The following is a 14,446-nucleotide window of genomic DNA, read 5'->3' as shown; positions in this document are numbered from 1 at the left end:
GGAACCTTGATACTTTTAAAGATTATAGAGCAGTTAGTTTATAAAAGGGTCCTCAATATTGATACACTTGGCAAGAATATCAGAAGTGATGCTGTGTTCTTCTCATTGCACCCTATCAGGTGGTACATAATTTCTATTTATCCCTTTACTAGTGAGGTTCACTTTGCCCCCTTGGTTATGGTGGTAACTTACTCCTTTTTCTTTTAATAATAAGCAAATATTTGGGGGGTGGGAGATATTCTGAAACTATGTAAATATTCCATTTCACATCAGACTATTATGTATGTATGTATGTAAATCAGAATAGACTCATGGTTTCCTAATTTACTGAGTGGGTTAAAAAATCCTCAGCGTGCCCTTAAAGAAGGAGAAGAGGAAGAGCTACCTACTATCTTGAAATCTTTTATATGTAGTATTTTAATCAAGCATATATGGATTCTCTTCCTACTGCCTTGAGTTATTAAAATTCTCACTTACACTCACTTGATTTCTTCTTCTCTTATAAATTAGTCTCCAAAAGAGAGATAGGAAAGAATGACCAACAAGGAAAAGTTGCACATTCTTTTGTCCATTCATCCACTCAACAAATATTTAATGAGAGACTACTATGTACCAGGTTCTCAGTTCAGGCTGTCACTTCACTGTGTCTGGTTTGAGCCTCAAGCGGTGCTTCCCCTGCAATGAATGGCCACCACGTGGATGGTGGGTGTAGACAGCACGTGCTCCTATTACCATGTGTCTGGGCTCCCCAAAGTTGTTAACCTTAATTCCTCTCAGAAGATGGGATGTTTATAAGCCAAACACTGCTATTTCCACATGGACCTCAAATTCAGGATTCATATTAGAGTTATGATCTTAACTTCCACATACCAGATGGGCCATGTTGACAAAATGGTCAAGATACAGAGCAGAACTGTCTCTGTCATTTCACTAGACTACTTATTGTAACTCTACCTCCTACGTTTGTTTTAAGGAAAACACCATCATATTCGGTCTCATTTTCAACATTCTAATAGAGGTTGATCCATCGTAGCATCTTTAATTTGTTGTACCTCATGCCTTCTCTTTTTTCTCACATCTTCCTTATTCCCTCCACAAATTTTAAAATCCACTCTGTTCTTTGTATTTACCTTGACTTTTCTCCCTCTCAACTGACGTCTCTGGTCTTGTTTCTCCCTTCCCTGCCTTGTTCTACCTCGCTCTTTTCTACCTTCCCTCCTTCCCATCTATGCTGTCCTCACATCTATGCTGTCCAAGGTCCTCTTCCTATTTCCTTCTTCCTAATCTCATGGCCTGACCTTTGCACTTTTTGCTCCTCTGGTCCAGGAGATGAAACAATACTTCACTAGTCTGAATTGAATGATTTGGGGGAAAAGTTTTAGTTTTATAATTTTAGTACATGGAGAGGAAGTCTTTAGCTCAGATAAATTTAGGTTTAAGCACATATAATTTGCACATTACAATTATTGCTGCTAAGTCTATTAACCATTCACAAATAAATATTGCTTCACAGGCTAGTTATTTCCCTTATTATTCATTTATGGAGGATGCCTTTTCCTTAGGCAACAGTGAGTAATAATTAAGTTTCCAAGCTCTGTAGTTGAAGTCCCTGAAATCAAGTCCTGGCTCAGCAAACTGTGGTAACACTGGGCAAGTTATTTAACCTCTCTAAGCTTTAGTTTCCTCTTCCATAGCATGGGGATACCAAGTACCTACCTTCTAAACATTTTGTAAGAATTAAATAAAATAGTTCTTGTAAAGCTGTGGGGCACCTGGTAAGTGGGGAATAAATGTTACATATATTATAAATATAGTAAAAATACTTGTGATGTACAAGGGAAAATTCTCTACAACTAATACCCTTGACTAAACAAATGATTTTTGAAGTTTGTAAAATTGTCACTGCTAATATGCAAAAACTAAGCTCAAAATATGAACTTTGGGTTGTAGTTAGCTAAAATCCACCACAGTTCTTTATTGTTCCACCTGAAACAGCAGTTCATTTTCTTTTTCTGTCACCACCTCAGTCCTAATAATCCCTTCCCGAAAATTCCATAAGCTTTATGTATTTAAAGATATAAAAGGTGAACGACTTATGGTTAGGAGGCTTTAGAAACCTTTTTCCATCAGCTTGGTGACTGACCTAAAGGGGTTTACAGATGTTCTGGTCAACACATAGCACTCTTCCAGTGAAATGTCACCATGAGGTAAGCCCTTCCCAACCTCAGTGGATTACAAGGCAGGGAAACCACATCAAACCCAAGTGGTGAGAGAAGCACTCAGTGCTTCAGGAAAGACCTATAGAGTCTGGGAGATTCTGGGCTCTCTACACAGTGGTATAGTGTCACCAACCTACAAAGTCTAGGTCCTGGAATCACCATTTTTAGAAGGCAAAGTTACTGTGGAAGGGGAAAATCTTTCCAAGAAAATTCTTTGTAAGGAAAACATACAGAAAAACCAAAGCAAAACAAACAAAACAACTAACAGTTCAAGCTATTGAGTTCAAGAAGAATTAAATTCAGTGGATTTGGCCATCAAATAGGCTGCAGCTCAGAGCTAGGAATTTGCTCTAAGTTGGAACTTTGGAACCAGGACTTTCTTAGTCAAAGTTATACAGTTTGAGGTTGTTTTCTGAGGGAAGGACAAGGGTGAACAGGCTAAATAATACAGTTTTCAAAAGTAAGTCTTCTGCTAAACAATGATAGCCTTTCTCAACCAGGCTTCCTCAGAAGAACCTTGGAACATGGAAAAGGATCTGAGTGACTACTTTCTCAATTCTCTCAGGGATGACACATAAGAAGCACCTTTCTAGATGCAAGGGGAGAATTGATTTTATTTCATGCAATGAATACCTTAGGTGGGCTTAGTTCTCTCTCAGAACCTTGGGTGAAAAAGGGCTGGTGTCTGATAGGGTAACCCACCCAGGTGGCAGAGTTGCAACATGGTACTGTCATTTTCCTAGAACTCGAGACTAAAAATCATGGTCATCTTGGACCCTTCCTTCACTTTTATCTTCCATGGTTGATTAATCTGTTAACACATCCTGCTTCTACTTTTTAAAAAATGTTTATGGTAATATCCCTTCGTCTCCTTTTCCACTGCCTCTACCACTCACGACTGAATTTTATAACAGTCATAGAATCGTATAACCTAGCCTCTAGGAATATCAGTTTTCTCATGTGCAAAGTAAAGATAATCATAGTAACTACCTTATAGGATTATGGTAAGGATTGAATGAATTATTTTATGTTCAGTGCTCAGTACAGCACCTTACAGATAGTTGGAACTCAGTAAATGTTACCTATTACTGTTGTTATTATATACGCCTCCTCCTGTAGTGTCTTCCTACCGATTCACTCTGGATACTTAGTTCTCCGTATATCTTTCTAGAAAACATGTCTCTCACCACCACAGGGATCCACTGGATCAAATTCCTGCCTGGCTTTCCATGTCTTCCTCAGCTGATTCATTCATTCACTCTTTCATTTATTAATTTTTTCCAACTTACTTCCTACTACCGCCAAACACGTATCATTCAGCCATTCATTCACTATGTTTATATTGCATCCCTGTTATGGGCCAGGTATTGGAGATACAGAAAGAAATGAAGGGAGAAGCACTGCCAACTCTTGTAATAATTGCAGTTGGGAGAATATCAAGTCTACTAGTCGGAAGGTCTCTCCATCATGTCCCTACCCCCGGATGTGTTCCTAATCCAGCCCCACTCTCTCTCTTCTCTCCAAAGTTCTGTCATACTTAGCATCACCCTGCTTTACAGTTGTTCTAGCTAATGTGGGTTCGATATGTCTTACCAACTAGATTATAAATTCTTTGAGAGATGTCTGTATTCTCTTAAGTGAGCAACACGTCAGGAGTTCCAATGATACTTTTTGACTGAGACTGACTCATTGATTTTTATAGGGTGCAGAACACATATATCCTCTACTGGGTCCATAGTTTCAAAATGTAAATATCTTTAAAATGGGTAGTTTAGTGGAAGAAGGAGAACTTATATTTCTATCAGTTAGAATATGTATTCACTTGGACCGAGAGCTCTTTGATTTATTATAGCTGATGTTTCTGACTATTAATAGAAGATTAACTAGTACCTGAGAGGTGTATATTATTTTGTATTTTTCATTATTTTGTATAGAATCAGAGAAATTTCCTAAATAAATTCTTTGTTTTGATTATTCTTGCTGTATAACATACCCCGGAACTTAGCGTTGTAAGGCAACAACCGTTTTGTTTGCTCGCTGTTCTGCGGCTCAGTGATTCAGGGGGGTTAGCTGGGCAGTTTTCCCTTGGGAATCCCTGATGCCGCTGCAGTCAGATGTCAGCTGGGCTGCAGTCATCTGAAGTTTGAAAAGAGCCTTAGACTTATTAGACTTTTAGTTCCACCCCTGAGGTGAGACTTCAGGCAAGTCGTTTTGTTTCTCTGGGTCTCATTTTCCACACATAATGAAATAAAACCAACAAATCCTTTCGAGAGCTCTTTCAGCTCAAAAGTTGATTCTATGAAATGAGAAAAATGTTTGGATATGAACAGCTACAAATAAGTCATTGTGCATAACTAAGGTCATTCTACAAGTAGAAAATGTTACTACATGAATGGAAAACACAGGATTGATATAAGAAAAATCTTTTGTGGTGAATTATCAACAGAAACTGATCTTGAATCGATTTTGCCACTAGAGGTCACTAGCGTACCATCTCAAAGAGAACATACGCCATCAAGTCACTAGCAGTTCCCTCTCTCTGGCCCCTAAATGTTTACAGTTTACAGAATACAGTGTATTCTGAGTATCTCCCGACAGCTGCCAGAGACATAAGTTATGATGAGGTGACATCAGTTGTCACTCTAGGTGATGGTTCATGTGTGCCTAATGTTCTGTAAGTGTGAAGAACCACCACTTGGACCATAAGGAAAATGACTTCTTTGGCTTTGCTGCCCTCTCACTGGGATGTGTTAAGGGGCAGTGAGATAATTTGATAGAAAGTCATGTGAGCTCTGAAGTGAAAAGACACTGTGGAAATACTGTGTCATCCTCTAATGCAGCATAGATTGTCTGATTTTCATGAGACAGGAAAAGGAAGGACCCAAAGCAGAAAATTCATTCATTCACTCATTCAACCAGTATTTACAGACACACATGTAGACATTGTACTGGCAATTGGGCTGCATTCATGAAGATCAGCTGGTTCTTCTTCAAGGGATTTAAGGAATCGGGTATAGGAGGGTTTCTATTCTGATACTCTCAGTACTCACAGACCACCAAGCACTCTAAATTCCCATGTCTGCAGGTGGTCACTTGCAGAATGGCAAAACCAGTGGCTTTTTTAAGCTGATGATACTCTTCTGAGGTGATATTAAGAGTAGACTATACACCTTTGACATCAAATCCAAAACTAAACCACAGAGGTACATACCAGAAAATGTTAAAATGCTGAGTTGGGTTGTGGCCAATGATGCTTGTTAGAAAATATACTAAAACGTATTTTGACATAAAACTTTTTAAGTGGGAGAAACAATGCTCTAAGTGAAATTAATGCCCTGAAACATAAAGATCTATAGAGATCACCTCTGAAGAAACTTCTGTGAGAAGGATGGACTCCAGGATGCCTCTGAAGGGCATATCAATTTTCTCCCCAAATGAAAATTACATCCTATTTACTTATAACTTGCTTCATGCTGTGCATAAAGGAAACCTACTTCAAACTCCAGAACTCACAATTCTACCATCAAGGATGAGTAGCAAGGAGTCCTGGGCTCTTTCCATAACTTGAGGAGTTATTTCTTCTACAGCTTTAAGGGGACTTGAACTGTTTAAATCAGTTGTCATCAGCGTTTAGACGAGACACAGAGGCCATATCTGAGCAGGATGGGCAAAGCCCCTATTCCTTAGCAGCAAGGTGTTCTCTCGTTTTCTGCCCTCATTAGCAAAGAAAAAGAAAGGGAGCCTGGCTGGATCTCTGCTTCAAGTTGGGGAAGCCTTGATCTGCTTTTGCTGTGATGGGTGTTAGTAATTATCCTGGCAATTATTAATTTTAACCGTTTGTTTTCAAACAAACTACAGACAGCCTTGTCCTTCCTTCTGATTGTTTCAAAGTCTGCTGGAATAGCGAAAAAGAAAGGGTAGGAGGAATGTTACAAAATATGACTTGATTTATTTAAAAATGTATTTACTATGATTATACCATTGACTTCTATCAATACTATGATTATGCCATTGACTTCTATCAATACTAATGTTTCTTCAAAGCCAGCTAGTGTAGTTTTCTTCCTTTTTGACTGATAGGCATCCCACCAACACTTTATGAGACATTTTTTCCTATTTCCCTCGAGATAATTGTATAAGGAAGGAGGAAGGAAAATAGGAATTTGTCACAAACTAAAGAGGTTAGAGGTTTGGGGGAGGGGCAGTCTGCCATGGGCCCTGAGTGTCACTGCATGTTCTTGCTGGTTTGCCAAGAGCACAAGGACCTGCCCGACCTTTATTCAGGCCGTTTCTGAGGGTGTGTTTGCAGAGAGCAACTCTGAGGGATGAAGTAATGCCTTCCCCTGGTTGAAGAGCAAGCTTGCTTCCCTTCCCTGAGCTCAGCGTTCCTCCCTGTACAATAACCCTCTGCGTGTGCAGGCATCTATGGGGGGCTTGGGAGAAATGGGAAACAGAAGCAAACCAGCATGAAGTTCACGCCGCTGTGAGTAACAGAGTCCTTGGACTCTGACGCAGGCATCTCATGTCTTCTCCCAGCATTCACGAACTCATAGTAGGCTAACTTGTAAGCTTGCGAGCTGTGTAAAATCCCAAATCCTGACACAGCCTGACAGAGGAACTCTCCCAAGTTGATTATTTAGTGTAAACAGTTACCAGGGAAACAGAAAACTATGAGGATTACGTTTGTGTATCAAAAGTAAGAAAATCCATCCGCAGTCCAGCATTTTAGAGACTTGCTAGCAACTCATGTGCATTCTTTTTATGAAATCTTATTTCTTGCAACCCTGACTCCTAGGCCCTTCAAAGAATCACTTTGTCTTATTAAAACAGAATCCCCTTTATGCTCCAAGAGCCCAATGATTAGTCTTGATTTTAAAGCAGATTATTTTATAAAAATTTAGTGGAACAGGTACTCAGCTGAAATGATTGATAGTGGTAGATTCATGTGTAGAGAATCACAGAAACCCCAAATCACAAAAGCTAAAATGGAGTGGCTCAAAGATAACTAACTCAGGAAAGCTCTCAGATGTTATGGCAGGTACGGTGCTAAGGGCTGGACTGTCAGACACAACCAAAGCATCAAAGGTTGACTCTTAAATATGGGGAACCAACTGCTATAACTCACTGGTAGTGTTACTTGATAAATTCCTCAGTTATTTTATACAATATTAGAGAGGCAGAATTAACTTTATCCCAATCCCTCATTTGAGGAAACAGGGGTCTATGGTAAAGTGATTCATCCCCCATAACCTTACAGTCAATTTCAAATATCTGAATATGCTACAGCATCTAGCTCTAAGGAACACTAAAGTAACTTTTAAACTAGGAAATATATGAAGAATTGAATGAACACATATAGGGTGAGTCAGAACTGGAACCCAGGTTTCCTCTTCTTCAAACCAATGTTTACTGCACTGTTGACAGACCAGGGTTTTCCAAACCAGACATTTGCATACCAACATTGCAATTTTTGCCATATTAAATTAACCATTTAATTAACATCACTTTTGAACTTAGCTTTGTTCTAAACAACAACATCTGCAAACTGAGGGTTAGTTGTATTATTCATATTTTTCTATTATGATAAAATATGTAACTATTCATCATGTTCAACCAGAGCTATAAGCGTCAATACTTGGGAAACACTGATTAGACAATACTTTGTCTAGAGAAAAATAAGCATCAAGACTGCACAGAATCATTCTATTTTCATTTTTACTATTTTCATTACTATTTTCATTTTTGTCAAGAAGTTCAAAGCTTGATTCCATGGAGACCCTGAAATCCTTCTGAATTTTCATCTGAGAAGCACTAAAAATACACTGGTAATTTCTTACATTTTCTCTATTGAACAGATGAACGAAAATGATTCTGTTCAAATTAGCCAACTATTGGTTATTATCAGGAAATTATAATCTTCAGAAAAGTATACAAAAACAACTTAATTTCCAAATAGCAGTAGAGCATATTATTAAGTCTAGTCTTGAAATCAAGTTTCCACAAGAAGAAAATATTCTTTACTCACCAAATTCAGGACAACATTCATTCTCCAATGAATTCAATAACCTTTCAAGGGAAAAAAATAAGTAAAAAGGAAAATGTGAGTTCTTTTTTAGGAATGAGATGAAACACATTTTGCAAATTAATGAGTGTAAAGTAGGAGAGAACACACCTGGTTACACTTCAAAGTTATCAAAATGCCTCCATTTAGCATATTTCACTTTAAAATATCCACAGTATGTTTAGATCCCTCTAATTACTGCAAACAAGTTAGAAGTTTTTATGTGCTTGATGAGAGTATATCAGACTAGAACATCAAAACAACCTTGGAGGTTCTCTATTTTTTTATTTATTATTTCTTCCTCACATAATATTTTGTCTTGTAACAATAGTTTTCCATTTGGAGTTCCCCATTCTCTATGAAGAATATTTTAATTTGTGCTTTTATTTAGATGGTTTATAATATATGTACCTTCCAGATCACATGAATATCCATCTTATAATCAAATATTTCTATACAATTTCAGTGGTTCCTATTTGTACTTGAATGTTTTTCTTATTCAGAAGGGAATTTTGTGGCTATTTTTAAATGATTTTTTATTGAAAAATGTAACGCAAATATGAAACACCATGTAAGTAAATAATTTAATGAATGTTCACTTCATGACTAGTTTGCCAAGGTTTCTACTCCCTTTTTATAATCACTTGGGTATACTGTTCTTTCTTCTCACCTTTTTGCCATTTCAAGAATTTTTTTCTATTCATTGAAGGACAACTATCAGCAACACTGTTTTATCCAATTTGCAACATTTTGTGAATGATATGCTTCTTCTAATATTATGGTTACCTTTTTGTGTGTTATCTTCTTCAGATAGCTTGTCTAAAGACTTCCTTTAAGTTTAAATTCTCTAGCAAGATACATGTTTGATTCTGAAATTTTAAAAAGTTGAATGCTCTAGAATTACCATATCCTACTTATAGTAATCATTTTCTTGCATTTTAAAAATAGTTTTATCATCCAAGGGTGCATTCAAAATAAACCATAGGTTTTTTGGGTCTGTTTTTTAAAATGTATTTTAAGTGTCTTTTTATCTACAAGTCTTCTTTCCATTCTTTTTTCTTCCAGTGTGATTTATTTGTTAAAGGGCTTTGTTTCTTGTTATTTGTTCTTGTCCTGTTGTTTTGTTCCATTGTCAGATTTCGCTAAGCTTATCCAGATGGTAGACTTAACATATTTCTCTGTCCTCTGTATTTCCTGTTAAATTTCTAGTTTATGGACTTGATTAGGTCAGGCTGCATTAAAAAAAAAACTTTCTTTGCAGGACTATTTCATAGGTGGTTTTCTCATATAAGCATTTAATGGTAAAGAAATTTCTCTAAGCACTACTTCATTGCATCCCACAAATTTTGACATGTTTACATTTATTGAAAATATTTTCTAATTTCTCTTGTGACTTCTCTTGTGACCCATAGTGTCTTTAGAAGCAAGTAGTTTAATTTCCAACTACTTGGTTTTCTACAAATATCTTTTTGTTACTGCTTTCTAGTTTAATTCCTTTGTGGGCAGAGAAAATATTTTGTTATGACTACAATTATTTAAAATTTGTTGAGGTTGTTTTATGATAGAATATGGTCCATTTTGGTGAATATTCCATGTGCATCTGAAAAGAAGACAAGTTCTCTAGTTATTGGGTGGAATGTTCTATAAATGTCAAATGGGTCAAATATGTTGATAGAAGTTTTTATTCTGGTCTTTTATATCAACAATTTCCAAATTTGCCTGCACTCTGTTGAAATCACCTTTGTAAATTCTAAAAATATTCATGTCAGTATCCCACCCTAGAGACCATAATTTAATAAATCCAGGATGTAGTCTGTTCTTTGGAGTTATTAGGAGATTCTTAGGTGATTCGAATGTGAAGGCAGGCTTGGGTCCTGGGTTCTTTATCCTTACAGATTTTCTGTATACTTGTTTTACAAATTACAGAGAGGGGAGTGATGAACTTTCTGACTATTATAGGCTAGTTTCTTATTTCAGTTCTATCAGTTTTTGCTTCAGTGCCACTTTGTAGCACTGTTACAATTTTGCATCTTCTTAATGAACTGACCCCTTTATCTTGTTTTAATATCAATCCCCCTGATTACTAGTGAAGGTAAACATTAAAAAAAAATCTTTCTGACCACTCAGTTTTCCTCTTTTGTGAGTTTCCTGTTTATGTTATTTGAATATTTTTTTTATCTTTGTCAGAATTCTTTACATTTTCAGAGCTTTACTATATTATTTCAGTCTGTGGCTTGCTTTTAACTTGACTTAAAATGTCTTCTCATCTGTGTATAAAACAATCAAAATTTAAAATCTTTTCCTAATGAATGACACTGTTTTGTCTGGTTTAACAAATCCTTCTCTACGGTGGTATCATAAAGACATCTGTGTTTTCCTAAAAGTTTAGAGTATTTTCACATTTACTTCATTTGGAATTTAATTTTATTTTTGGTGTGAGATCAGGATCTAATTTCATATTTTTATACGAATAGCCAATTTCACTAAAACCACCATAATTTGTCTTTTATATAGCCAATTAACAAAGTTACTGTGCCAATTTTACTACCAAGAATAATGAGTAATAGTTTTTCCCACAACCTTACCAACATTTCTTCCTTACCAGACATCTTTATTTTATACCAACTTCCAGGTACAGGAACTTGCTTTTCTAACTTTCTTTTTGTCTATTCTTGTGTTAATATCGCATTTTTAAAAGTTGCTTTTAAAACAGAATTACCATATGATCTAGCAATTCCAATTCTGGATATATACCCAAAAGAACTGAAAGCAGTCTCACAGAGATATTTGCACATACCACGTTCATAGCTGCATTCATAATAGCTAAACGCAACTCAAGTGTCCACTGAAGGATGAATAGATAAACCAAATGTGGTATATACTTACAATGGAATAATATTCAGCCTTAAATAAGAAGAAATTCTAACACATGCTACAACACGGATGAACCTTGAGGATGTTATGCTAAGTTAGTCACAAAAGACAAATACTGTATGATTCCACTTACGTGAGGTGCCTCAAATAGTCAAATTGATAGAGCAGAAAGAGTTGTGGTTGCCAGGGACTGGCAGTAGAGGTGAATGGGGAGTTGTTTAATGGGTATAAAATTTCAGTTCTGCAAGATGAAGAGTTCTGGGGATTGGTTGCACAACAATGAGAATATACCTAACACTCCTGAACTGCACACTTTAAAATGGTTATTTAAATGGTAAGTCTTTTATGTATATTTTACCCTATTTAAAACTAACAGGAAAAAACAACCCCCCCCCAAAACCTGTTCTTCTAGAAAAAAAAATCTGCATTTAATAGTTCTCTTAGTCTTTGGTGTTCTGCAGTTTCACCACGATGTGTCCAGGTATAGAATTCCTTATTTTAATCCTGCTCAAGAATAAGTGCTTCTTGAATCTAATTCAAATATTCCACAACCCTGAAAAATTCTTAGTTATTACTCTTTAAATACTGACCACACCCATTCTCTCTAGTCTCTCTTTTTGACACTCCTGTTAGATTTATGTTCAACTTTCTTATTTCTCATGTATTTAGCTCCTGCATTGCATTCTAGTAAATTTTCCTCATAGTGTGTATCTTAGTTCTAGTCCAATGTATAGATCTCAAACACTGAACGGAAAAAATTCTTATCTATTCCTTAAAAAAAGTAAGGCTCTATGTTGGCAAACTGTGCTAGAAGTAGAAAGTCAAGAGACAGGTGGACATATGACTCATTTCTACAACTCAGGAGAATGTGCCAAAGCCGAAACAATAAAAAATATTCAAAGCCAGCATGCTGCTTTGTGTCAAGTGCTAGGTACCTGTGAATGGTACCCAGCCTGACTACATTACATCCCAAAGCCTGGCACACAGCATTTCACACTGCGTCTATGACCTTGCGCAGGAAATTTATTTACTCTTAAGCTTCTTTCTGTGGGTTGCTGTGAGGATCAAATGGGATAAAGTGAGCAAAAGTGCTATACGCTAAAGTAGTATTAAGGTATTTTCTCAATTCTAAAATATTATTAAATGGTCCGGCGCATTATGGATTTTAAGATAGTTTGGGGAAGATGAGGAGAGGAACAGTCCGTCAGACGTACACTTAAGAGATTTCCGATTTGGGAAATTAAAAATATGGAAAAGTCTGCTTTTAGAACTGAAGAACCAGGGTACTTTCTCTGTTATGTCCACACACGTCCTTTTCTTGAATTTGAATGATTTCTCTCTCGCCCAGTGTTAGGTTTTACCAACCTCCAGGTTTTACCAACCTCCTTCCTGACAGCTGTCAGAATTTTCCACAATTTTCCACACTGCATTTCTTGACCCCATTTTCACGGACCGGCTGAGACTGAGCAACTGCCTCGCGCGGACTGGCTTTCGCACGCTCAGCTTAGCTTCTGTACTGTCATTGGCTGTTGCTCTTCCCGGACCCGCCCACAACGACCTCAACCCTGATTGGATTCCAGTGCCCTTTTGTTATGGCAAAAGGTGGATCCCGAGGGTTTGAGGTAGGACGATTGGGGCGTCGTGTAGCTAATGCGCAGGCGTCCCTTCTTGAGTGGGGATTGGCTGGCGACGGGCCGGGCCGGGGCGGGACTCCAGCCTCGGCGCACGCTCTGTGGGCGGAGAGGGCGGGGTTGCCGGTGGCAGTTGGTCCGAGTGTCCAGGCCTGAGGTGTCCTCCTGGTCCCTCCTCCTGCCGGCGCCTCAAACGGCAGGTGAGGGCCGTCGTGGGTCGCGGAGGGCCTGGCCCCGAGCGACTGGAGTTGCGGCCTCGGTACTGACGAGAGCCTGGAGGGAGGGGCGGGATGTACGCGGCTCGGCGTACGGCGACCCGGGAAGAGCGTCCTAAGGCCTGGGCGTTAGGTGGGCGGCCGAGGCCTGGCTCCCCGCAGAACCCCTGCGCAGCCTCTTTTCTCATCCTCTCGTTGTTGGGCGCAGAGGTTGCTTTGTGGAGGGCCGCCCGCGGTCCGTGGCGCGGACTTCCTGCCGCCTTCTCCCCGCGGATCCTGAGGCTAAGGCCTCTGTCCGCCCTGAAATGGGACTGCGGGAGGGGCGTTCGGGTGGGTTGGGACCTGGCACGCCTGGACTAGCCCGCGGCTTCTCGGCGGAGAACTCGGAGACGGGGGCGGGGGAGAGGACGCGGGGGCGGGGAGGGAGCCGAGTGAGCGGTGAAACCAGGGCTGGCGACATCTTTTCAGGCTCTGAAAGTAGCTCCCGGGTTAGTTTCTCAATGGGCATCTTTCAGGGGTCCTGCTGGACAAGTTTGGGGACTTAGGGTTGTTGGAAAGGAGAAACAGACATTCCTGAAAGACAGGATTTTCGTTGTGTATCGATTCCAGTACTATGACGTAATAATATTAAGGACAGATGGTGTGCTCTGTTCCCAACACTGTACCTGAGAATCCAAAGCTCTGTCTATATATTCCGTGCCTGTACTCATTCATTGATTAAACTCAATATAGCTAGCCACTCTGGGGATCTCATTTCTGGTCAAATATTTGGCCAAACAGTCCCTTAATTTTGTGGAATTTAAAATTGGACTTAACCAGAACAAGTCAGAATTTGAAGGGACTTGAACAAGCCATGTTGAAAGTCGTTGCAGCTTGCAGTGAATGAAATTTACCTTCAGTTTTTTAGATAGTAGAAATAGCAAGGAAATTTGACATCAAGCGTTGCAAAATGTTTTGCAAATTTAGATTAGGGTCATATTAAAGTGTCTTCCATTGCATAATGGAAAAAGCAGGGACTTTATAGTTAAATCTGAGTTCAGATTCTCGGTACAGACTTCGGTTGTGAACTCTAAGGCAAGATATGTAGCCTTTCTGAGATACAGGGTCCACGTTTGTAAAGTACCATGTCCTGTTGATTTGATGAGCTAATATATGTAAAGAATTTAGTATATTAATGTACAGTGACGTTTAGTAGTCTTGCTAGTTCCTTTAGTAAGTAGATGACAGATGATGAAAATCAGTTTTAGATGCAGAAAAGTTGAGAGGTTTAGGTTGGGTGGATATCAGAAAAGTCTCAAAATCTCAGGTCTCCGTCGTGAGCATACTGTGGTGGAGTGGTGGAAAAAACTAGACTGGGACATTGACTGTATGTAGTCTTGGCTCTGTCTATGTAAGTATTATTGTGGTCTTAGGTAGGCCATTATCATCTTGGCCTTGGCTTAGTTG

At 38.6% G+C, this 14,446-nt stretch overlaps 1 protein-coding gene across 5 annotated transcripts in view; it reads left to right on the top strand.

Annotated features, from left to right (window-relative positions):
• SCOC (short coiled-coil protein) overlaps window positions 1-14,446 on the top strand; it is a gene marked incomplete at its 5' end in the record, with an annotated part of 37,692 nt that overhangs the window by 14,965 nt on the left and 8,281 nt on the right. For 2 of the 5 annotated variants that reach the window (XM_082838515.1, XM_082838514.1), the window contains one exon: window positions 12,805-12,985. The exons of 2 other annotated variants lie outside the window; for them this stretch is intronic. In XM_082838515.1, coding sequence (XP_082694641.1) covers window positions 12,805-12,985 — 181 coding nt within the window. Of the gene's footprint in view, window positions 1-12,804; window positions 12,986-13,023; window positions 13,045-14,446 lie in introns of those variants that run through there. One more of the 5 variants, XM_082838518.1, reaches the window with a different exon arrangement.

The sequence above is a fragment of the Leucopleurus acutus genome (assembly GCF_964270905.1).
Source record: "Leucopleurus acutus genome assembly, chromosome: 4".
NCBI classification, from domain to species: Eukaryota; Metazoa; Chordata; class Mammalia; order Artiodactyla; family Delphinidae; genus Leucopleurus; species Leucopleurus acutus.
Note: the sequence above shows the minus strand (reverse complement) of the source record. Positions and strands in the feature narration are given on the sequence as shown.